Source organism: Plasmodium vivax, chromosome 1, assembly GCF_000002415.2.
Source record: "Plasmodium vivax chromosome 1, whole genome shotgun sequence".
In the NCBI taxonomy this organism is placed as follows: domain Eukaryota; phylum Apicomplexa; class Aconoidasida; order Haemosporida; family Plasmodiidae; genus Plasmodium; species Plasmodium vivax.
In genome coordinates this window covers 728562-751958 of record NC_009906.1, presented here as the reverse complement: position 1 = coordinate 751958, position 23397 = coordinate 728562, and the positions used below count along the sequence as shown (strand labels likewise).

The 23397-nt window shown below is 49.1% G+C and overlaps 4 protein-coding genes across 4 annotated transcripts, besides 15 other annotated features; 1 reads left to right on the top strand and 3 right to left on the bottom strand.

Annotated features, from left to right (window-relative positions):
• Positions 1-1119: 1119 nt before the first annotated feature.
• Positions 1120-1151: a microsatellite.
• A 121-nt stretch (positions 1152-1272) lies between these two features.
• Positions 1273-1309: a microsatellite.
• Positions 1310-1700: 391 nt separating this feature from the next.
• Positions 1701-3425, bottom strand: PVX_093665 (hypothetical protein, conserved; the record flags this gene model as incomplete). Its single annotated transcript, XM_001608553.1, has 1 exon — positions 1701-3425. The coding sequence occupies one exon, from the start codon at positions 3423-3425 to the stop codon at positions 1701-1703; it is 1725 nt and encodes a 574-aa protein (XP_001608603.1).
• Positions 3396-3433: a microsatellite.
• A 54-nt stretch (positions 3434-3487) lies between these two features.
• Positions 3488-3519: a microsatellite.
• A 761-nt stretch (positions 3520-4280) lies between these two features.
• Positions 4281-5335, bottom strand: PVX_093660 (hypothetical protein, conserved). The gene is made up of 2 exons (XM_001608552.1): positions 5122-5335; positions 4281-4893 (listed from the first exon to the last, which is right to left on the bottom strand). Exon 2 carries the CDS (start codon positions 4886-4888, stop codon positions 4511-4513), a length of 378 nt encoding a protein of 125 aa, XP_001608602.1. The 5' UTR covers positions 4889-4893; positions 5122-5335; the 3' UTR covers positions 4281-4510.
• A 1506-nt stretch (positions 5336-6841) lies between these two features.
• Positions 6842-7004: a microsatellite.
• Positions 7005-7024: a microsatellite.
• Positions 7025-7534: 510 nt separating this feature from the next.
• On the top strand, positions 7535-12433 carry PVX_093655 (hypothetical protein, conserved; the record flags this gene model as incomplete). Its single annotated transcript, XM_001608551.1, has 2 exons — positions 7535-8777; positions 8931-12433. The coding sequence occupies 2 exons, from the start codon at positions 7535-7537 to the stop codon at positions 12431-12433; spliced, it is 4746 nt and encodes a 1581-aa protein (XP_001608601.1).
• Positions 10845-10864: a microsatellite.
• Positions 10964-10988: a microsatellite.
• Positions 12434-13565: 1132 nt separating the features above from the next.
• On the bottom strand, positions 13566-16163 carry PVX_093650 (mannose-6-phosphate isomerase, putative; the record flags this gene model as incomplete). The annotated part of the gene is made up of 1 exon (XM_001608550.1): positions 13566-16163. One exon carries the CDS (start codon positions 16161-16163, stop codon positions 13566-13568), a length of 2598 nt encoding a protein of 865 aa, XP_001608600.1.
• Positions 15463-15490: a microsatellite.
• A 3186-nt stretch (positions 16164-19349) lies between the features above and the next one.
• Positions 19350-19373: a microsatellite.
• A 1436-nt stretch (positions 19374-20809) lies between these two features.
• Positions 20810-20857: a microsatellite.
• A 128-nt stretch (positions 20858-20985) lies between these two features.
• Positions 20986-21011: a microsatellite.
• Positions 21012-21606: 595 nt separating this feature from the next.
• Positions 21607-21630: a microsatellite.
• Positions 21631-21864: 234 nt separating this feature from the next.
• Positions 21865-21886: a microsatellite.
• Positions 21887-22773: 887 nt separating this feature from the next.
• Positions 22774-22823: a microsatellite.
• Positions 22824-23397: the final 574 nt, after the last annotated feature.

Genomic DNA, 23397 nt, shown 5'->3' with positions numbered 1-23397 from the left:
TCGGGGGAGGTACCAAATGGCGGACGTGTGCAGGTAGCAGTTGTGCAAAGGAGAAAAAAGGACACACTGAAGGGAAGTCACAGAAAATATTAACCAAATGTAAGCAAAGCAATGTTTATTTTTTTTTTTTGCTCTCCTGAGGACACGAAATGGTTCGAAGTGGATACTCTCTACGTAGAGGAAAAAGTGATAAGCGAATGTACTCGGGAGAAACGAACAGGGAAGTATGTCAAACGAGAGGAAGTAAACCACAGGGGTTGCGGGTGGTGGTGGTTAAGCGGAACTGCAAAGAGGAAAGAAAAAAAAAAAAAAAAAAAAAAAAGCTAGTTACAGCCACCCGCAAGGAAGAGTGAAGTGTAGATGTGTGGGATGGCAAGTGCCGACTAAAAGGGCAACCCAGTTGGTCAACATGTCGAATTGGCCGAGTTGGCCCTATTGACCGAGTTGACCGTGTTGGCCGAGCTGACCGAACTGACGGACCTGCCCGTGTTGACCGCCTCGGCTGAGCTGACTAGGGGGCAAACCAATCATTGCTCAGAAGCAGAAAAAATACACCCATGCATGCATGCACAGAGCGAGCGCGCGGGCCACCGCTCCTGCTGAGCAAAGCGGAACACGCCAAAGGAGAGTACACGTAGGCAGGTTCAACCGACTCATCTACATTAGCACACAATTAGATGAAATGAGAAAAAAAAATGATCCGGCAGAACGAGAAGAAAATTTTCTTTTCATGTGCGACTTATTCGCCATTTTGCTTTCTCTTTCGCGGTTTTTTTTTCCCCCCTTTTGTGTGTTTTTTTTTTTTTTTTTTTCTGGTGACGCTAGAAAAAGTCTAGTGCTAAAGATTTTTTTTTTTTTTTCTCGACTGCTTAGGTGTAGAATTTGTGGAATTTCAAGAATTTCTAAAATTTCTATAACTTCTATAACTTCTATAACTTCTGTTTTTTTTTTTTTTTTTTTCTCCCATTTCAGTCGGTTCTTGCGTGTACTACCCCATTACACATTTGAAAGAGAAAATCGTTGAGGGGAAAAAAGTTAATTAAATTTTTGACAAATGCAAGGTGCCATAAGTGGACCGAATAAATGTTGCGCGGGGGGCCGCCAAAGATACCGCTTCGCCGGGCGGGTCACAAAAAATGAGAAGGGGGAAAAGGGGACAAAAGAGGGCCAAAAAAAGGCAAAAAAAGCAAACGCCAAATAAAGCGGCACACCACAAACTCAACCTCGGCAACACGCAACAATGCGAAAAAAAGGGAAACGTTTGAAGGGCGAACCCCCCCAAAGAGTGTTCACAGAAAGAGCGTTCACCCAAACGAATGGAGGTAAATGTAGGGGAAAACGCCCCTGCGCAAACTCGCCATGCGGGCGAAGCCGTCTCGGCCTTACCACCATTTTATAGCTGACCTCCTTGCCGGGGGGGCATGTTCGCCCAATTGTTCCTACAATGTTGGAGGGTCTCCTTAGGAAAAAATTATTTTTTTTTTTTGCCTTCAAATTAGATGAGGGGTGCACCCCTGCGGCTGGACTTCTCCGGAGCGATTCTCCGGAACGCTTCACCGGAACGCTTCTCCGAACGCCTCCCCTTGACTGACAAAAAAACACACGAACAGTTTTTTCCCCGTCTGGGCGTTCCTCGCATGTCACTAGCCAAAAGTGGTACAACGATGCTGCCTGCACCGCTAACCCGCGCTAACCCGCGCTCACCCCGGCTGGTCGCCCAAGTCGACCGTCTCGACCAAATACTCTGGGTCGTAGAAGAGCTTGTTGAACCGCTCATCCTGCAGCAGCTCCTGGGCCTCCACGATCGCCTTCTGCTTTTTCTCCACCTTTTTGTTCACCCGGGTGAGGAGCTTATCTACGTAGTCTCTATTAACCAGGACGCTTCTGTCTGGGATCCTCATCTGCTGCCTCTTCTCCAGCCTCCTTTGCACAATGGCCCTCTTCACTTGGTTCAAATTATCTGCCTCAAGGACGCTCTTAATATCTGTGTACATTTTACACGGCATGTAGTACCCGTGCAGGTAGGAAATCAAATTGGGCGTTCCCCTCAGGTGGCTTATGTTCATCCTCTCCACTTGCTCGTTCGAAACGAAAACGTAATCGTCAAAGAGGTCACTCGAGTTGGCATGACGCTCATCACCGTCGTTCCTGCTGCTGTCATATTTTTCTCTCTCTTCCAATTCCTCCGTGATGTTATCCAGAAAGTTGCACCACTTGGGGGAGATCCCAATGTAGGGGATGAAGTACAGGGAGACATTGGTACTATCACATGGGATGAAGCAAAGTCCCGAGTTTTTATAAAAGGTAAACGAATTGATGCTGATCGTATCGTTTCCAAGCAGCTTAAACGCGTTCGTTTTCTTCGCCCCTCCTTTACCCTTTCCACTTTCGCTCTCCCTGCTCACAACATGGAAAGAGAGCAAATTGGGGTCGCTCTCGCTGTATATTTTGATGCAGTTCGCGTCTGCCGCTGCGACGTACTCGTTGGACGCGCTTCCCCCCGACACGGGGGGGGCACAATCGCCACTGTGCAAAAAGCGCTCATCCGCAAGCGTCCCTCCGCCAACCCCGCCGCGCCTCCTCCCAATGCTGACGAACTCGATCTTCTTAATCGCCAAATCGTTGCAGTGGTCCTTCACGAGGAGCGGCCGGCTGTGGCGAATGTCGTACAGCTTCACGATGCCCTTTTCGGTCCCCACGCCCAGCTTGAGCCCGCTCTCGGAGAAGCACCCAGCTGTGAGTTCCTCCCCCTCGTGGACATCCATACAGGAAATGCTCTTCTTAACACGCTCATCCCAAATTTCTAGGAGGCCACTGGACCCACCCGTCGCCATAACAGGCAGCTGCACATTTAGGCATAAAAAATTGTTCTGTTCATTTTTGCTGCTCAGGGAGTGCTCAAACCCACCCCTGTGTAAATTCAAAACGTAAATTTCATCAAAAGAGGAACAAATGTATAGGTTAGAATTTTCTTTATTGTAGAGTAGGTCCCTCCCCTCCCTTGGGATCCTCATTTTGTGGTACTTCCCCGCTGCGTTATGAAATTCCAGGTGCCTGTTTTTGCATAAAAAGGCTAGCTTTTCATAGTTACTACTGAGGAACTCAAAACTTACGACCTCTTCGTCGAAATGTCTCCTATGCTTTATAGACATTTCTTTCGTATCATATAGACCCACTTGAGGTGGGTACATCCCACTGATGCAGATGTACCTCCCGTCATCGCTTATCTTCACTTGATCACTTTTTTGCGAAAATTCTAAATCGTGCAGAATTTCCACCGAGTTTTCGCTCCTCTCAATCGACGCATTCTTCCTTCTCTTTCCGCCAGCTTTCCCCGCGCCGACGACGCCACCACTCTCGGGACTCACCCTCCCGGAGGTTAGCGAGTATATTTTAATCCCGTTGTTAATGAACGATTTGATCATCTTCTTCGGCGCTCACATGGGGGAAATAAAAAATGACAAAATAGGAAAATAATAAAATAACAAATGAGAAAAATGAAATGCCAACTTGTCACCCAAGCGCCGTCATAGAGGAAGAAAAAAAATGCAAAAAAAAAAAAAGAACAAAAAAGAAACGCTTTGCTCAATCCCGCTGCATAGCTGCAATTTCAGAATAATGCAAAATTCTCCCCACAGTTTCGCCGTCACTTTTTTTCTTCCATTTTTGGTGATTTTTTTTTTTTTTTAATGCCCTAACGGCACCGCGCAAAAGGTATGAAAGAGCCCCTATCCAGAAGGTTAAAAAATACGCACTTTACGTTGGAACATACGCAAAAGGTTCCAAGGGGAGGCGTTTTTTTTTTTTTTTTCTCCCCATCATGGTGCCATTTGATCGTTTCCTCATCCGCGTAGTGTCCTCCTTTTAGGATTAAATTGGGACTTCTTCTCCCACTACAATTTTGCTCATTACAGGGAAGGAACAAATTTGCTTCTCCCCCTTTTCCGCGGTAAGGAGCGACCCCCCCATTGAGCGCATCCCCATCTGCACGAATGAAGCTGCGCCGCACTTTTTTCCCATACCAAGGGGAGCAGACGGAAGGAAAAACAAACGAACTGACGAACGAACAGCAACGGGGAGTAGCCACCCCGCGCTGCTAATCTAACCACCCCTTCGGTTCTGCCAAACGCGACCATAACCCATTGCGACGCGTCAAAATTGTACAAATTTACCTATTTGATAAGAAAAAAAAAAAAAAAAAAAAATCCCCCCTTCGGCGGCCCCACAACTGGGGAAGCACCAACGGGGAAAATCATAAAAATAAAAAGAGGTGGTACAAAAAACATATCTTGGCGGCGCCACCGCATAGAAAGAGGCGACGCTGGACCGGTTGCTCTTCCCGTGTGGTTAACGACGAAACGGGGGAGGCGGACCGGTTAGGGAAACCCATCCGCCTGCGCGCATGAGTGCTTCAACTAATGCGATGCCTCCGCGTATAGCATGACTCCTTGCATGTTATGCCTCGCTTGGGACATGCCTCGCTTCTGACATACCTCCGCTCCCTCCCCGCCTACTTCGGGGCGAAGAAGAACCAGTGCTTGGTGTAGAGCGTCAAATTGGGCATCATCACAAAAATGGGGATGGTGAAAAAGAGGAACGTAGAAAACTTGGGCAGAAACAAAATGTCCGTTGAGCTCATATTGTTGCTATTATAGTTGGAGAACAAAGACAGGGGGAGCATATTCACGATGTTTAAGGAGTTCATATTTGAAATATATTTATTGTCGCTGGGATTTTTTATTGGCAGGCTTCCTAACCGTATGCTGAATGGGGTATATCCGTAGCTCTTTTCTTCTTCACTTTTGCTTTTCTTTGCGGGCTGGCTTTGCTGATATATGTACCGCATCAGCGGGGAGGTGTACGCTCGCTCTTCCAGGTTGATGTCCATTGGGGCTGCATAGAGGGGGGGAAAAGGAACACCACATGTTGGGAGCATGCATACTGGGGTGGAAGCGATATAGCCCTCTTTTAGTTCCCTGTGGAGTATGCCTATACGAATGTATGGATTTCTTCTCAAATGTGCATACGCCTGGCGGTGCCACGCCACTTGCGGTGGGGCCCTTCTGTTGGTCTAGCTCGGCAAAATAACAACAGAGGGGAAGCGCGTAACTGTAGCCCTACCTGAGCTGCTGTGTGATAAGAAGTGGTGACAATCTCGCTTCGCGTTTTCTTCTCCTCTGGGGTGAGTCTCCTTTCAGGCCTTACGAAGAGGATCCAACTGCAACCTCTATGTTGTGGCTCGCCCCGCTTCCTCACACTATCAGCTTCAGCTGTGTGTTTCTTCCCTTCCCAGGAAAAAAAAAAACGCCGCGATTATTTCTCACCTTCGTTGTGCACTTCTCTGACCACTCCAGAAGTTAAATTCGACCTCAACGTGAGTGAAGCAGCGGCTTGCTCTGCTGGGTGGGGGGGTCAGCTCACTCCGCTTATGCGGTTAACCCGTTTTACTGTAGTTTTGTTTTTTCCCCAGTTGAGCGGTGTGGAATACCCAAATGCGAGTCGAAGTGGGCCCCCAACCATACGTTCGTTCCACTCCTGTGTGTGTTTTGCCACTTCAGGGAAAAAATAAAAAAAATGAAACATACAATCTGTGTTCACTTTGCTGGAAGGATGTACAAATACGGGATGGCTATAAGATGTGTTTTTTCTTCTTCTTCTTTTTTTTGTTTTTTTTTTTGTTTGTTTTTTTGCAGGCGCCCCTTTCAGGGTGTAGCTTGAGAGAATGCACTGTGTATTGGCGGCCCCTTTTTTTTTCAACCGATTCGCGTTATTATACTTCTTCCCCAGTATAGCACATACCCATAACGTTTTTTCAGGAAAAAAAAAAAAAAAAAAAAAAAAAAGTTAAGCTAAAACGTGTTCTTCAGTTTGCTAACCCGTTGAGGAGCGCTTCTCCATGCTTCTCCATTTAAATGCTTCACCTTCTCCGCCTTTTAAAAGATCGCTGCGTTGCGTTTGCCTCTAGGATGTGGCCGAGCGGGCGAAAACGGAGGAAAACTTCACCCACACGAAGATGAATACGTCGACGTTCCCCCACGTCAACACATCAGTGCCGTACCTACGTAACGCTTCTTCTTTCTTCTTTTTTGCATACGCGTTCGCCCACCGCACATCTCCCAGTGTACTCGTTACACTTTCACATTCGCTCCACATGCACGAGCATGGTTGACAGGTAGTGATGTGTTCGCAGCAGAGTTTGCTTAACTTTTTCTTTTTGCCACTCCTCCCAAATAAGGCAAACTACGCGGGGGGTACCTCTTCAGATGGCACATCGTTTGGGAAGTTCCTTCTTCGCAGAATCTGCTAGACAAGGCAGTTATGAAAAAGAAACAAAAGAAGAGGAAAAAAAAGTGAGTCATTTCCCATTCGTGCGATTAAAAGAATGCAAAAATTTACTTTTCAATTTTAACCTTCTCACAAGTGTATGAACAGTTCATATTTTTTTTTTTTTTTTTTTTTTTTCCCCTCTGCATACGTAAGCGTAATCATTTGCATGGTTAGCATGCCTACTACGAAATGTTGGCATGTTAACCTAATTTGTGTCCACTTGGAGAAGGTACAGAAAGGGGCAGCCGCTACCACTTCCTCTACCGCCACTCTACACCTGTCCCACTTCACCATTTGAAACGAAAATTTTGGCCTTCATTCCGGTCAGGCGATAACATCGCACATGTGTAGAAATCCTCTCAAAAGGGATTTTTTTTTTTTTTTTTTTTTTCTCCCCCCATGTGTGCCAACCTAGCCATGTGTATGAAGCGGCACTAGGAGTGTTTAAATCGTCTTTACAAAAACATGGGGAGTGTATGACGCCCCTGAGATCTGCATTCCTCGACGGAGATCACACTCGCACGCTGCGACGTGAGAGGGTGGGGGGGCACATTCACGTGCGCACATGTTCATATGTTCGTATGGGTAGGCATGGAGGCGTCCCCAAATTGTCTTCCGCCCGAAAAAGGAACACACGGAGGTAAAGTCCCGCAAAACGGATGAGAACTCCAACTCCAACGCTGCAGAAGGGGGGATTAACCACGTTGTGTTGCTCCCCATTCGACGCGTCGCATCCTACCGTGAGAAGCGTTTTTCAATGCATATATAAAACGAAGTGCGAGAGTTTTTTAATTTCCCACATGCATATTCTGCCAAAGGATGAGCGCTAATTTGTCTCACTCTCCTTTCGCTCCACAGGTTGGCCAGTTTGTGGTACCCCTTTTTTGGAACCCCTTTTTTGACCCCTTTTTTTGACGCCCCTACTTTTGCACCCATTTGTCTATCACCTTCGCTGTTCTACTCCCTCTTTGCCTCCCCCCCCCGCAACAGCGCCGGGGGGACATTCCTAGAAAGGTGCTCGTACCAAGTGCTACACCTTTTGGGAGACCCACAAGGAAGTTTGCCCCCGTTTCTACACGGAAATGTGAACAAAGGAGGGGCAGCCGAGCTAATCGAGCACACGAGATAAATCAAACAGGGAGGGCGCTTCACTCAGTGGTACCTGCACCTGGCAGCGATGAGGAGTGCCCCCCGCTGGACGCACAACATGAGGAGTGCCGAGCGGGGAGGCAACGAGGGAAGCGATCCAAGAGAGCCAAGCAACTGCAGCTCGCGCGGGAAGGAGAAGAAGAAGGAGAAAGGGGAGAAGACGGAAAAAGCGGAGAAGGCGGAAAAAGCGGACAAAACTGATAGGAGGGACAAAACTGATAGGGTGGAGAAGGACACGCGTAGGAAAACCCCCCAGTGCGCAGGTGAACTGTGCGAAATCCTCTCCTCCGATGGCAGCAACGAGCAAATTGAACAGGACGCGGACAACTTCATCATAGTGGAGCTCATTTCCTACATCGGAGGGAACTCCAAAATTATTACCTACTACCCGAGCACCCGCGGGAGCAAATCCGGGCAGAACAAGTACCTCCACCACTTTTACAGCAAAAAAAGGATCAAGCTGTATCTGTGCCTCCACAAAAGGAGCAACGAGATTTACATATACGAGGTGGAGTCTAGGAAGGTCAGGCGGAGGGAGACCCCCCCGGGCAGTAGTGCCAATGCAGCGCCCGTTCCAGAAGCCATCTCTACGAATAGAGGAGAGATGAACCAAGCGAGTGCATTCCTGCACGGCGCAAATGTCAAAAGCGAGCCACCATGTGATGCACCCCCACCTCCCAATGACGAGCATAATCCCATCATCAACGAGTCTACCTCGTCCTGCAAAGAAGAACCAACGCATGAGTGCAAACCAGGGAAGTGCAAAACAAAAGAGGAAGATAAATCCACCTCAATGATGAGCGAAAACCAAAACTTCAAAGAAAGAAGCAACAAAAAAATGGTTGTTACCAAACTGTTTGATAGCGTCCACTGCAGCTACGATTTGTCTACCGTCGAATTTACGAAGCTGAACAGCCCAGATGATAAAACGCTAAACTCGTTGAAGAGCATTTTAGAGCAAAAGATTAACAAAAGTGAGAGGAGGGTCTCCGATGCGGGGCATTCCCAGGGGGGGGCCCCACTGGAAGAGACCTCCCAAAAGGGGGACACCCAAAAAAGGGGCAACCAAACAGGGGATACCCAAACAGGGGCCCACCCAATTGGCAGTCACATTGCTGATACCCTTTCGAAGGGCCCTCCGCCGAGTGACCATTCCTGCGCCAAAGCGGACGAGGCGGGAAAAGACATGACCCGTTCAGGCGACAACGACAGTGCAAGTGACAGCCAAGTTAAAATCCTCTTTCTTCTTTTTCGCGAGCCAGCAGATATATACATGAACCAGTTTGCGGCGTTCGACCAAGGTGCGGCAAGGAGATGTCACCTTTTTGTAGTAGCGAGGGGGGAGAAGGTGCAGATGTGCACACTCCAGTAGATGGGTCTGTCCCCCCACACGTGATCACTTCGTTTGATTTGCTGTTTTATTTTTTTTCTTTTTTTTTTCTTTCCCCCCCCAGGCAGCGGCGAAACGTGCACGAGGGAAATCAGTGGGTTCTTGAAGGACGAGCAGCAGCGGCTCCTCGAGCGGGAGTGCGCGCAGGCCAAGCGGGCAAACAACTACGGAGCGCAAATAAAACAAACCACACACGACCAAGTTCCCCAAAGCTTCCTACAGAGCTACGAAAGCGACGTGAGCATTTACAGCAACGATCTCTTCTTTAGCGACTCAGAAGTAGTCACCAGAGAAGAGGAGCTCAACACGAATGAGAAGAAGAATAAGAGAAGCTTCCCTGTGTACACTCGAAGCAATTTAAAAATTAAGTGGCTTCTCCTCAACCTAAATTTAACAAAAGAGGAAGAAGTGGTCATAGAAAAATATGTCCTGTTGAAGAAGGCCAGCATTCTCAGGGCCACCAAGTCTACCCACGACTCGAACGACCTGCACTCCAGTTTTTACAAAACGGAGAAGAAGTCCAACGAGGAGCAGAGGAAATCACGTAGGAAGGAATCCCACTTGCTTAAGGGAGACCCCACTTGGAGTGGCAGACCCTACTCCACGCGCAGTACCCGCAAGGGTAACTCCCAAGCAAGACAGCAAAAGAAGGACAGGCCAGATGAAAGCGACACCAATGAGGCACACCACACTCAGCTAGCCACGAATGATCGAGACGACAACCACCAGAGTGAGAATACCTTAAGGGAAAAACAAAAGGGGGAAGACAACAAGTTAATATTTACCTTTAAGTTTGAAGAGGACGCGGAGAAGGCCAGACAGGCAGGTGACCTCCACCATGAGCAGGTCTCAGTGGAGCACAAAATGTCATCCCATGGGGGGGAGATAAACAGGGGAAACCAAAACGACCATGCTACTGAGGCTGATCCGAGTGTGCACGAATCGGATGCCTCTGTTGAGCCGGTTTTTTGCTACCCCAGTGCCAGGACCTCAAAGGAGAAGGCCTCCCTCCTCGACGACGCCAGCACCTGCCAGGAACCTAGTCGCGCCTCCAAGGTATGCTCCTCTTACTCCTATCTGGACCAAGGCTCTCAAGCATTATGTGAAGCGGCCACCGACGACAACGAGGAGGAGACGCTAAAGGGGAGGAAGAGGAAGATAGATGAGCTGGGAAATGCTAACCAGGTGCAGTGTAGAGAGAAAAAAATGCTGCACGTTCTCCCGGAGGGGGAAGACTACGATGATGACTTTCCCGAGGAGCGAAACGGTGAAGGTGTGGCTTCCGAGGTGGGAGCGTCAAACGAGACCTCAAACGAACAGTCAAATGACCCGACGAATGACCCGTCGAACGACCCGTCGAACGACCCGTCGAACGACTCCCTCGCGAGCGGCTCCGCACCCAACCACTCCAGCAACTCCAACGTGAGCTACACCTCCGAGGCGGACTGCAGGTACAGGCGGTGCGCCGACTCGGTGGAGGAGGTCCCCCCGCGGGAGGGGGGGCAGCCCCTGCAGAGTGGAGGGCAAACGGGTCAGCAACAAACGGGCCAGCAACAAACGGGCCAGCAACAAACGGGCCAGCAACAAACGGGTCAGCAACAAACGGGTCAACAGCTGCCTACCCGCGCGGGCGAAGCGGTGAACAGCTCCCTAACGCAGCAGTGTGACGGGTTTGTGGACAGCTCTGGCGGCTGCTCCGAGGGGGAGGGCTGCCTCAAGGGGGATGCTGGCCGCGCTGAGAGGGGCGAAGGTGGCAGCGGAAAAGACGGCGAACGTGGTAGCAGCCGGGGGGGCGAGGAGACGCTCTTCTTCAAGCACAAAGTGAGGAGCCTGTTCGACGTCATCAAAGTGATATGCTGCAACTTCGCGCGGCACTTCAAATACAGCAGCAAGCTCAAGTTCTACGTTACGACGTTTTTAAACTTCTCCAAAATAGAAAAGACCAAACTGCAGTTCATGCAGAAGGAGAGGATACTGGACACGCAGCTCCTCAAAATGCACATGCACAAAAAAACGGAGGACGTTAACAACGCCTGGAGGATCAACACTCACAAAATGGATCGGCACAACTTGTTCCGCTTAAACAAATTCAAGTACATCGACGACTCGATCATCGATTTCTTCCACAACTATATTTACTCCTTTGTTTTGAAGGAGGGAAGCAAAAGGGAGGAGGGAAAAAACGAGGGGATACCAACCGACAGGGGGGGAAAAAGCGATGGGATACCAACCGACAGGGGGGGACAGAACGAGGGGAGACAGAACAAGGGGATACCAACCGACGGGGGGACGCAAAACGACGTTTACATTTTCAACACCTTTTTTTACAAAAAAATTGAGCTGTATGAAGACACCTGCAAGGCGTACCTGAGCACCAACAGGTGGATTCAGAAGCTCGACAGGAAGGTCTACGAATACACCTACGTCTTCGTCCCCATCAACATCAGCAACACGCACTGGTCCCTCGTGCTGCTCTACTTCCCCTTTAACGGGGGCCAGGCGGGGAGAGAGCAGCGACAAGAGGGGGAGAAAGAAGAAGAGGGGGAAGAAGAGGGAGAGAAAAAGAACTCCCCGGTGAGAAGCTCACCCAGTGGAGACTCCCCGATGAGAAGCCCCTCTAGTGGAGACTCCCCGAAGAGCGACCCCCCTAGTGGAGACTCCCCGGAGAGCAACCCACCCACAGACCACTCACACCCCACGTTTAGGAGCAAATCCTGCGAATCGTTCTTTTCCAAGAGGGGGGCCCACTCCAAATCGCGTCTGCCCAAGAACCGCACCGCTCTGCTGAGGAATTACCTGCAAGGGAGAGACAACCCGGGTCATCACCATGAGAGGAAAGAAGGACACCTCTACAAGGATGTAAAAAGCTCAAGTGATTGTGGGGACGACCACCACACAGGGTCGATCCCTCCAAAGGGAGACATGACCATCCGTTTGAGAGGCACAAATAAAACGGGTTCTCCCCAAACCTGCAACGATGCTACAAGTAAAGTGAAGGATCCACCCAAAAAGGAAAACGTTAAAGTGGCCTACATGATTTACCTCGACTCGCTCTTCCCCTCCATCAAGGGGAACAAAATTCTGCACAAGTTGAAGAGGTACCTGGAGCACATGCTGCAGCGGGACTGTGCATCTCCCGGGGGGGTAACTACGGCACTGGGGGAAGTAGGGGCGGTAGGAGCAGCCCCCTCCGCTTCCGCGAACACTGCCGCGAACACTACCGCGAACTCTTCCCAGAACCCCTCCATTTCGCATAACCCCTCCAGTGCCCCCCCCCCGCGGATTTTCTTCAAATTCGTCTACCCGAATGTCATCCCCAAGCAAACCAACACATACGACTGCGGCATTTACATCATCCAGTTCGTTTTGCATTTGTGCCTGAACAAGCACCTGGTCGAAAGCGAGCTGATCAAGTCGTGTCGGGAGCAGGGGAAGGGCAGCCCTGCCGCTGACCGCCTTCGCTTCGGCCTCCACAACCACCGGCGCGATGGCGGGGGCTCCTACTCGAGGCCGTGTGCGGGGAAGCCCGCCCCGTGGTTCTCCCCCAAGGATGTCAGCTTGAAGTAGGGCAGATCAAGCGTCGGTGGGGCATAGTAGCCTTCCTCCAAGTGGCCTTTTCACCATCCGATTAGCAGCTTAACCGCTTATCCGCTAAACCGCTTATCCGCTCCCCCCCCTCACAGGCGCAAGCAAATGAAGAAGATGCTCCTCTACATGAAGAGCGTCGTCGACTGGAAATCGGACCGACACGTCCAGGCCCTCAATTTGCTTTTTTTGAAGAGTCACAGCATGGAGGGCAGCAGGGCCAAGGTGGAAGACTCCTCCAGGTGAGTCGTCTGCTAGGAGGGGGGGCTGCTCCTCCCCTGTGCAGACACCTGTGCGTAGAGACATACATACGTATGTACTTAACCTGTGTGTTGTTTTTTTTTTTTTTTTTTTTTTTTTGGCAATATGGATGCCTACTCTGCGTTTGCCTTCAAATGTGGGCAGCGTGGAGGGGGGCCCGGACCCCCAACTGTACAGCCACGCACATTTGAAGGCAAACGCAGCGGCGTAGATACTCATCTGTGTGCCCACCCGTGTGTTACACCCCTTATCGCCTCGTTTCGAGCTGGTCGTGGAAAGGCAACCGGCGCGCCCCTAACTCGAAGCAGCCGCGGCTGGCGCCTTCCCAACTCCATTGCGCTTTTTAAAAAAATTTCAAAATGGGACAAAAGGGGGGAGAACGAAGTTGCAGTTTCGCTTTGAATGTGCAAAGGGGTGAAAAAAATAAAAAATAGAATAAAAAAAAAAAAAAAAAAAAAAAAAAACAAACGTGGGGACATCGAAGTGGAAAAAAAAAGAAAAAAAAAAAAAGAAGCAACCGCATGAACAGTAAACACGCATGATTACAATAGGATGGGTTAAAATTTACTTTTCAAAATTTGCCAATTTTTGGAGGTACGAAATTACATGATGGGGGAGGTTTTCCCATGTGGCAACCCGTTCAGCCACGCACGGTTCCCCACTGGTGGGGTGCTCCGCGACGCGGCGAGAAACGGGCGGCTAGGTTAAAAGAGACACCATGGTGAGTGCACACATCGCGCGGTTAACCAAAAAAGGGGGACACAGGGGAGGGAGCCCGCTGCCGCAGCGGCTTCACTCCAACGATAATCAATCGTATGGCCATCCTGCCGCTTCGCCGCTTCACCGCGAACGGTCAAGCCGTGGCGCAGTAGAGCACGAGCTCCTTGTCGCCGTCCGCCTCCGACGCGTAAAAGTTGGCCAAAGTGACGAGGATGCCCGGCGCGATGAAAAACACGGTGCCCTTCTTCACGCCCTTAATGCTGGCCTTCTTCTTATCATTCTTCCTCCCCTTAATCTTAACGGTCCGATTGCTAGACAAAACGATACACGACGTAAAACTGACGTCAGAAAATAAAAAAGTAACACTCTCCCCTGGTCGAACAGTCAAAAATAAAATTTTAAAATATTTCATTTTGTAATAACTATACGAAATGATGTTGTAGTTTATAAATTCCTTTTCCAGAATGATGGGGAAGTTACTCTTATAATTTACATATTTTATAAAATTTAATTTATCCATTTCTTTGTTGGTGAGTCCTCCTCGGATGACTAAATCAGAATTGGTCATGCACTCCAGGCAGTGCCCCGAAATGTATGAGTGGATAACCCCTGGCTTGATATACACCACATCTCCATCCTTCAAATTTAGCTGCTGCAGAATGAAAACGAAGATTCTCCCTCCATCGTTAGGGTAAAATTTAGAAACGTTGTGAAGAATTTCAAAAATATTGCCAATAATAAAACTCTCCGTATCGGACTGGACATCTTGGTAGTTTTTTTTCTTGCAAACGTCAGAGTAAATCTCCTCTGGGCTTTTATTTGTCAACTCCTTTTCCTTCAAAAAGGACTTATACTTTTCATTCTTCGTTGCGATGTCATTAACGCATTTGCTTAGCACCTCACCTTCGACCAGCATCGTTCGGTAGACGAGGTACTTAAACATGTGCTCGTAAAACGATTTGATTTTCTTTCTGCTCACCAGCTGGGCTGCGCACTGCAGGTCCTGCTTCTTCTCCGGGTGGGGTGCAGCATCGGGGGGAGCAGCGTGGGGAGCGCCGGGGGAAGCGCCCTCCTCTTTCACTCCCACTTCTTCTTCTTCCACTCCCCTGTTTTGCTTCTTCACCTGCCGGGGCGCGCTCTCCACGCCGCGCGTCTCCTCGGGGTCCCCTCCCGCAGCTGCAGCGGAAGCAGAAACTGCATCTAAAGCCGTGTCCTCTCCCGCTAGCTCCGCCTTGCTGCCCACCTCTATCTCCACCTTGCTGCCCGCGTCCGCCCCCCCCTTGACGTCCACCTCCAGCTCCTCCTCCTCCTCATCATCGGACCCACTCAGCCCCGCGGCGCCCCTCCGACCGCCGCCGCTATTTTGCAGCTTCTCCTTCTCCAGCTTAATCAAATTCCCCAAATTCAGATTCTGCTCCAAAAATTTTTCATTTTTATAGAAGCCCAAAAAGAACCCCTCATCAAAAACGTACTTTTGGATGCACTCCGCGTAATTGTCAATCACCGAAAGGACGTCGTAGGTCTGCCTGCTGCCCCTCTTCAGGGAGTAGCTAATTATGTAGATGTAAATACGCGCCAGCATCTTCATGAGCTCCTCCACGTGCTCGTCCTTCTGCGTGTGGAACAGGTCAAACAGGTGAAAGATGTCTTTTGGTTGTTCTCCTGTGGGGGCTACTCCCTGCACGGCTTCCCCCATGCAGTTAACACTGCCGGAATCGGCGCTGCCCCCCCCAGCGGGCTTCTCCCTCTTGAGGAAAAAATCGTGGAGCTCCCCCACGCTGGTGACCAAAAAGGCAATTTTGAAGATGTTCATAAATCCGCACAGCAAACTCATGTCCTTAATACAAACGCACATCTCCGTTTTGAAGACTTTATCCTTGTAAAGCACCGGGTTTAGCGTATTCAAGTACAGCGTCTGCACTTCGTTCGGGTGGATCTGTATGCTAAGAGGCTTCGCAATGGAGAGCAACTTAAACAGATAGGGGAAGAGCGTGTTCTTATCTACGTCCTCCTTCACTAAGTCGTAATTTTCATAGAGGGAATAATTCTTCAAAGAGGAAAACTCAACATCCGAGTACCTCTTCACATCCGTTTCTTTGTTCCGAACAACGCTGTTGACATCTTCCGATTTCGTTGAGTTCTTTTTATTGTTATATTTATTTTTTGTGTCTTCAATTTTCTTGTAAAAATATTTTGCAATTTTTCCTTTTTTTTTTTTCTTCGTTTCGTATATTTGGAGAAAATCTTCAATTTTTATAAAACTATTTTTGTAGAGTACCAAGTTGGGTCCCTTTTCGTGGTTCCCGATCCACAGCTCCGCGTACTTTGGCTCGGGCGCGTCATTCGCGTTGGCTTCCTCCCCGCTGCCACTGGGTTGATCGCCACTGCCACTGGGTTGCTCGCCACTGCCACTGTTTGGCTCGCTCTGCTTGCTCTTCTCCGCTGCAGGGGCAGTTTCCACCCCCTTGGCCACTTCCCCCGCCGCTGACGCAGCGGAAGCTGACGCTGCGGAAGCTGACGCCGCCCCCTCCTTCTTTCGCTTCTCCCCCTCGCCATTCGGCGCGTACTCCTTTATGTGCTCCGCCTTGTCGATCTCCTTTTTCACCAACTCGAAGTTCTCCTTCACGATATTCTTCATCACGTCGTAGACCATCCCGTCCTTCCCCTTGCCCCACTCGTACTTCTGCACGTAGGGGATGCACTCGTTTATGCACAGCTTCCGGGTCTTCATTTTGCTGCCTCGTCGAATGGGATGTTCTTCCGCTCAGCGGTTTGTTAGCCGCACGCACGGGGAAATGCAGACGTGGCCAACTTACAAAATGGCGAAAGTAGGATCCACAAAAAAATCGTCCCTTTAAAACGCACAATCGGACACACTGCTGGCATCAACGTGTGTGGCCACGGCACAAATGCACGTGCGAAAGTTGCACACCGTGGGGGGGTATATATATATATATATATATGTTTTTTTTTTTTTTTTTTTTTTCTCCTGTGCTTCGTCGAGGTGGAAACCTAACTACACAACATAGCCGCGAACGTTGCCAAAATGGGGCTCCGCGCCGGTGGGAAGAACCCCCCCTGTCCGCTTCACACTACTGCCACTCACTCACTCTCTCGCTGCGGAATGCCCTCCACGAATCGGCTGAATCTCTCCGTTCGCGCAGGCCCCGGCGTCCTGGAAGGGGGGATATCTCCCCTTAATCCACGTGGCTCGCGCGATTCACTCACGTGCACTCGGAATGGCGTCAAGAGGAAGGAACACAACGCGGGGTGATGCCAATTGGGAATTACTCGTGCATTCGGGGATGGCCAAACGGACCGTCGCGCACGGACACGCCACAAAAAAATAAAAAAAATAAAATAAAAATAAAAAATAAATAAATATACAAAATAAAACAAAATAACAACTTCTGCCACTTAACGGTTATCACATTTTTATCATGAAAAGTGCTCTCCGAAACGGCAAGTTAAAAAAAAAAAGAATAGCATTGACACATGCAGGCGCGATTACACGTGCCCGTCGGGGGGCCGATCTGGACACGCGCCCAACGCGGAGGCACGAAAGGAAGCGGTTATATTCACCCTCTCGTAGGTACATGTAAACCGTTTAAAGAAAACGTGCCAAGCGGTTTCTACCATCGCTTTTGAAACATTCATGCACGCGGGGTGTGTGTATTGGGGGGTATACTTCCCCTGAGCACAAACGTACAGCCGTACAGACAGACAAACACATGCGGAGGATTCACCAGGGGACCGCTCCCACCCTCACGTAACCGCACACTCTTACACACTAACGAAAGGGAGAAGAGCAAACGGTTAACGAATTCCACTCGGTTATTTGGCAAACGCCTATTTTACTCTCATGTTAAGGTGCCAATTTGTTGTTCCTCTTCTATTTTTAAAGAGACTGCTCTCCATACACGTGTTCCCTCCTGGCATGCCTCTTCCCAATCGATTGGCCAACGGGCTCAAAGGTGTTCATAGGTGCCACAAGACGGGCCCCTCCCACTGCGGTGCGTTTGGGGCCCCCGTCTGGTTCTGCTACACCCAATGGTGGGGTTCTCCCCTTCGCTACGCCGTTCCTGTGATTTATTTCTTCTGCAAATTTGAGGGGAGTTCCCCGTTGGCTCAGCGGAGGCAAAGCGGTACACCGGCTAATGAACACTGCATGCACAACTGCGTTCGCTTATTTATTTGTTTTTATTTTATTTATTTTTTTTTTTCCCCTCGTCAGCATGCAATGAGGGTACCCCCCAAACGTAGCTGCGAACACCTGTTTGTCGCTCTTCACGAGTTGCCACAACAGCTGCGCCTTCGCCACAGGGATGTATCCTCCCCACGTGCACAAAAAGGCGGGTAATTATATGTACTGCTCGCGTGTACGAGGATAATTACACAAACGGGTACACGCGCGTCGCAAATGTTACAAATGTTAGAAGAGTCTCTCTTCCTTTGTCGCTTGGCCGCTTCGTTGCCGCTTCTTTGCCACTTCTTTGCCACTTCTTCTTCGCCACTTCTTTACCGCTTCTCCGTTCATGCTTCTTTTTTTTTTTTTTTTTTTTTTTGCCTTTAATTTTTTTTCATCCTTTTCGCTGCCATAAAAATGTTAATAAAAAAAACAACAAAAGGAAATATACGTTATAAAAACGTGTTATTTTTTTTTATGGGTTACACTTGTATGTTTTTCATTCACCTTTTCACTTTTTTTTTTTTTTTTTTTTTTTTCCTTTTAATTTTGTGAGCGAACAAAACGGGGGGTAAAACGCGTTTCGTAAAGCATCTTTCCCCTTTCTCCTTTTCCTTCCCCGTTTCTTTTTTTTTTTTTTTTTTTTTCTCAAAATTGTGTGTTCCTTTTTTTGTGCTGTGCTGCTGCGTTTTTAGCCCTGCAGCCTTTTTTCTCCCATGCTGCTAATTTTTTATTCGCCTCGCTGCGTATGCCTCTCCGCGTATAACTCACCGTGTATACCTCACCGCGTATACCTCTGCACGCGTGTATTTTTTAAAAAAGGAGCGCGTTGAAATTTCGACCCTGCCTCCGCCTGCCTGGCGACGTTCCCTTTGCGCTCGCCGCGCCCAGCCACATGCAAGAAAATATACATACCTACATACGCACGTACGTGCATCCATATGCGTAGCGCTTTGCTAATCCGAGCGGGAGCAGGCAGTCACAGTGGCCTACTGCAGAGGTGCCGCACGTTCGCCCACTCACGCACGCACAACACGGGCCATTTTTCTCGTACAAATGAACCATTCCTTTTTTTTTTTTTTTCCTTTTTTTTACACTCCCAGTATGGATTGGTAAGGCGAACTTTCCGCGTTTCTTCTCCCACCACATTCGATGGTGCCCCCCTTTACAGTTCCCTTTCGGTCACATGTGAGAGGGCAGACCCACCGATGTGGCTTTAAACGTATACGAAGCAGAAGGGGGGCTACTGCCTCCTTTTCTACCCCGTTAGAGGGGTAGTCACGTGAATGAATACCTTCCCTAGGCGTTATTTTCTCCGTCTCTTTTCTCCTCTTTTTTTCTCCCCTTTTTTATCCTTTTTTTTTTTCCAAATTGAGATCCCTTCTTCATACCCCCCTACTTCCTCCTCCTCCTCCCATTTTACGCAAAATAACGTGCATGTATAGAGGGTCCTTTTTTTCCTTTTCGGGGGTGTGGTGGGCCCCAAGTTGTGGCCATTTAGGGTTGCTATTTGTGAGTTCCTTTAGTTAGCTCACCCGGGGTGCGCGTTTCGCTAGGCGGGGAAACAGAACGCGAAAAGGAAGAAAAAAAAGATAAAAAAACACACAAATATGTGTATATTTATATACATGTGCACACCAACCAACCGTGCGCGCGTGCTTGCCTGCCACACCGCATGCATACATACTCGCGCTTAACCTTGCATGCGCATGTGCATGCGCGGAGGGCCACACCTTAAGGGAAAAAAAAACTGCTGTCGCGCGACGTGGAGGCAACCTGGCCCACCTCCGCCTAGACTGCACATAGCCGAAAGTTCGCGTTCCATTTTTGGGGTGAAATTAAGGGGGAAGCGCTCAGGTGAACAAGCTATCAGGTGAGCAGCTGAGCGGCCACCCAACTAGTTCCCATCCGATCTGCCGCTCGACAGATCTGCCGCCCATCCGATCTGCCACCCAACAGATCTACTCCCACCTGAGGTGCCTCCCAACCGGACAGCCCTCGCGTGCGAAACAGCTGAGAGCCTCTCCTCTCCAAAAAAATTCTACACCTACACATACGCGTCACTCGCGCTATTCGCTCTACCGCACACCAGGTGTGCCAACGTGGTGGGAAGACTGCCCCCACATATGCAGCACGCAGGGGGTGCGAGCGAAGGGCTAAAATGAAACCCTAAGCGGGGGGAGAAGCAAAAATGAAAGAAAAAATAAAAGCAAAAATAAAAATAAAATTATCAAATAGTAAAACTGCTAACGCGTAAAAAAATAAAAAAAAAATTAAAAACTCGCGAAAGTAAATTAACGAAAGAGTAAAAGCCAGTTAACAAAAAAGTAACTCCCTTTCTCCAAACTTTTAAGTCCTTTCTCCAAACTTTTAAGTCCCTTCTCCAAACTTTTAAGTCCCTTCTCCAAACTTTTAAGTCCCTTCTCCAAACTTTTAAGTACCTTTCTCCAACCTTTTAAGTACCTTTCTCCATTCGTTTTACCCCCTTTTTTGATATATTGGCAACCCCGTGGACACCCGAAAAATTAAAAAAAAAAAAAAAAAAAAAGAGGGTCTCCCCGGAGTTAGCCTCTTAACTGCAATTGTGTTTGTGTAAATTTTTGTTTCCACCTGGGCACACTCCAGTAGTGTGGCAGTAGTGCGGCAGTAGGGCTGTTACCCAGCTGGGCTCCTGGCTCCTGGCTCCTGGCTCCTGGCTCCTACACCAGTTGCCCTTCTACACCAGCCGTACACCCGTGCTGCTTCCTTAATCGTGCCCGCTTGCACGTTGCGATGCCTCTCCCCACCGCAAATTGGCCGAACGCACGTGCGTCTACATAGTAGGCCAGTCTACCCTTCCAGCCTCTTCAAGCGTAGACCCACGTGGTGGTGCCCCTTGCATGTCTCTTCATTTCGCTTCGAACGGAACCAGCTTGCACATCACACACGTGCATACACATATATGCATATATATATTACTACACATATATATGTTTTTTTTTTTTTTTTTTTTTTTTCTCCCCTGGGAAGACTAGAACAATTCCCGCCGCGCATACCCGCGTCGGTTTCGTCTCCTCACCGCGTGCAGTGCCAAGTATCCCCCACCTACTTTGCCTCCCCCGTCGCAAGTTCGCTCTTTTGTTTCTGTTTGTCCCCTTCTCCCGTTCGTATTACTTCCTTTCAATTTTAATTTAACAACGAATTAGCGCATGTGATTGTGCCTCCTGTTTTTTCCACCCTGCGTAGTTGCCCCACGCACTCCCGCCTGACTCCTGGTTGGGCCACTCCCCTTCACATTTTTATGTGCCCTCGAGGAGTGGCAGTATTACACCGCGCACACGCGAGGGAGTGCTGGTAAGTGGGCATACCTGGGGAGACCCCATTGAGGAGACCCCTTGGAGGAGACCCCTTGGAGGTTCCCCTCACAACTTGCATGTGTGTGCCCTGCGCCCCCCCGTAGAACCTCCCCCACGTATGCAACTGGCGCCACTTCCAACGCGTTAAAAAAAGGGAAAGAAAAAGGAAATAAAATGGAAGGAAAGAAAGAAAGAAACAGGAGCGCGGAATGCATCTCGTACGCCGCACACCGCTTTTAACCTTCTCTTTGACGCTCCGTTATTTGAAATAATTTTTTAAAAAAAACGAGCAGCTCACAAGTTAGGTTGACGCGTTGCGTTGCGTTGCATGCTCGTCGCTTTTTCGTTGCATGTTTGTTTCATTTTGGTTTCACTTTCGTTTCGTTTTCCTTTCATTTTCTTTCTTTTTTTTTCCTCCCCGTGACTACCCTTCACGCCGCATGCCTTGCTGCCCGCCTTGCTGCCCACCCGGGGTGAACCCTCATTTCCACGTAGTCCCTCCACCACGTGGAAATTACATGTTCAAGAGGTTATTTCAAAGCAGCTCTTCGAATAACAAAAAGGCACGAGGTTTCTTCCCCCCCTACGTTCTTCATTCTATTTTTTTTTTAACCTTAACTTTAACTTGTATTTTTTACTTACTTTTTGCTTTCTTTTTTACCTTTTTTTTGCCCATTTTATTACCCCCTTTTTTGCCCATTTTTTTGCCCTTTTTTTTACCCCTTTTTTGCCCATTTTTTTAATTTTTTCTCCCCATTAATTGTACTAACCCGTTCACTGTGGCCTAAGTATGCTTAGTCGAACCACGCGTGCTTACCTTTTTGTGCGTTTCCCCGTTTCATGTGGTTAACAAGTGTGTGGGGATTGCTTGTTGCCACAGGGCTACTGTTTCTACGGCTGGTGTTACCCGTGGCCTCTTTTAACCGCTCAGCTTTCACGTTGCGCTTTGCACGTTTGCAATTTCGCTTTGCAGTTTCTCTATACACGCTTCTCTCTGCTCGCTACATTCTGCTATCCCCCCCTGGCGCGCAAGCCAGTGTAGATACATTCTAATAATCACCGCACTTGCCCTGCATTGTACGTACACACCGCGCGGAGGGGCTGCCCAAGAAGAATCGCCCCCACAACAGCAGCACACATGTGCGTATGCATGTAGTTACACAGGCTGTGCACACGTAGAAGAAGGAAGAAGAAAAAAAAAAAAAAAAAATAGTAGTATGAATAGTAGTAGCAGCAGGAGGAGGCACCCCACTCCCACGCTTCTACACGTAAACGACCCAGCAGAAACATTCGTCTAGGGTCCCCCCATGCGTATGCACATATATGTATACCCACTCGCTCGACCAGTTTAATGATTACACAAATTAGCAGAAGGAAAAAAAAATTGCTCATGCGGGTATGCTGCCATATCTTTACTGTGGTATGCCCAACGCGACGAGAGTGTGAAAAGACTCCTTCGCCCTCACGCCAGTTTTTATTTATTTATTTATTATTTTTTTTTTTTTTTTGCAAAGTGTGTAGGGGAGCTCCCCTTTACGTGTCACCATCGGCAGGCGCACCTACATGCTTATGCACACGTAGGCTTAACCTACCCCCAGTTTTGTTTTCCCACGGACATGCGTGCAGGCGCGCCTCCCCCGTAGAACAGTCGCTTTCAAGCCGGCTATCCCCCATCCTTTTTTTCGCGTTTCCGTCCATTCGGGTGGGAGAAGCGGCGCCCCCGAGTAGGAGAAGCTGAAGCGAAGGGGGCCAGTCGGACGGACCCGGCGGAACAGCTGTGCAGGCCAGCAGCTAATTAACTGAGCAGGGTCTCAGCGAAGGGAGAAAAAAACACCAACATGCGTACATACGTACATACATATGTGTTTGTGCCTGCCCGCTCGCCGATCCCTCTCGGACGGAGGCCATTCGTTAGAACCCGCGGCCGCTAAGTGACGCATGCCGCCTCCCTTGCGCGCGTTTGTTTAGACAACTTCGCCTCAGCTCACAGCAGCGCAATTGCATGTTTTGTGTATTTTGTTCCCCATTTGAGGTGCCCAATTGAGCTCCTGTTTTGCCTTTCCATTTTCCCCCTATTTGCCTGGAGCGCCTTTGTTTTGTACCCACCTCGAGCGAACCCAGATTGGTATTTTTTTTTTTTTTTTTCTTTTCTTCTTCCTTTTTGCCCCATAGTTGCCCCCCTCTTTTCAGAACAATCCGCAGCGTAATTAAAATTGCAGCCGTGCTGTCACATCGCCCGAGAGAAACGCCCCCCCTGGTGCACCTTCACTGAGTGTCCACTACTGCAGGGTAGCTGAATAGGCAGCCAGGTTAGCAACCCCCCACATGGTGGCGAGCGGGGTGGAAGATGCGATCGGACCCTTCACTTCCCCCACCGCGTTCCTAACGACATCCAGTTAACCATCAGAGCAACCCCCTTCGCCTGACCGCATGCAAATGTGATT

Coding starts and splice junctions, on each gene's coding strand:
- PVX_093660 (XM_001608552.1), bottom strand. CDS start 4,888: ATGGACATCAACCTGGAAGAGCGAGCGTACACCTCCCCGCTGATGCGG.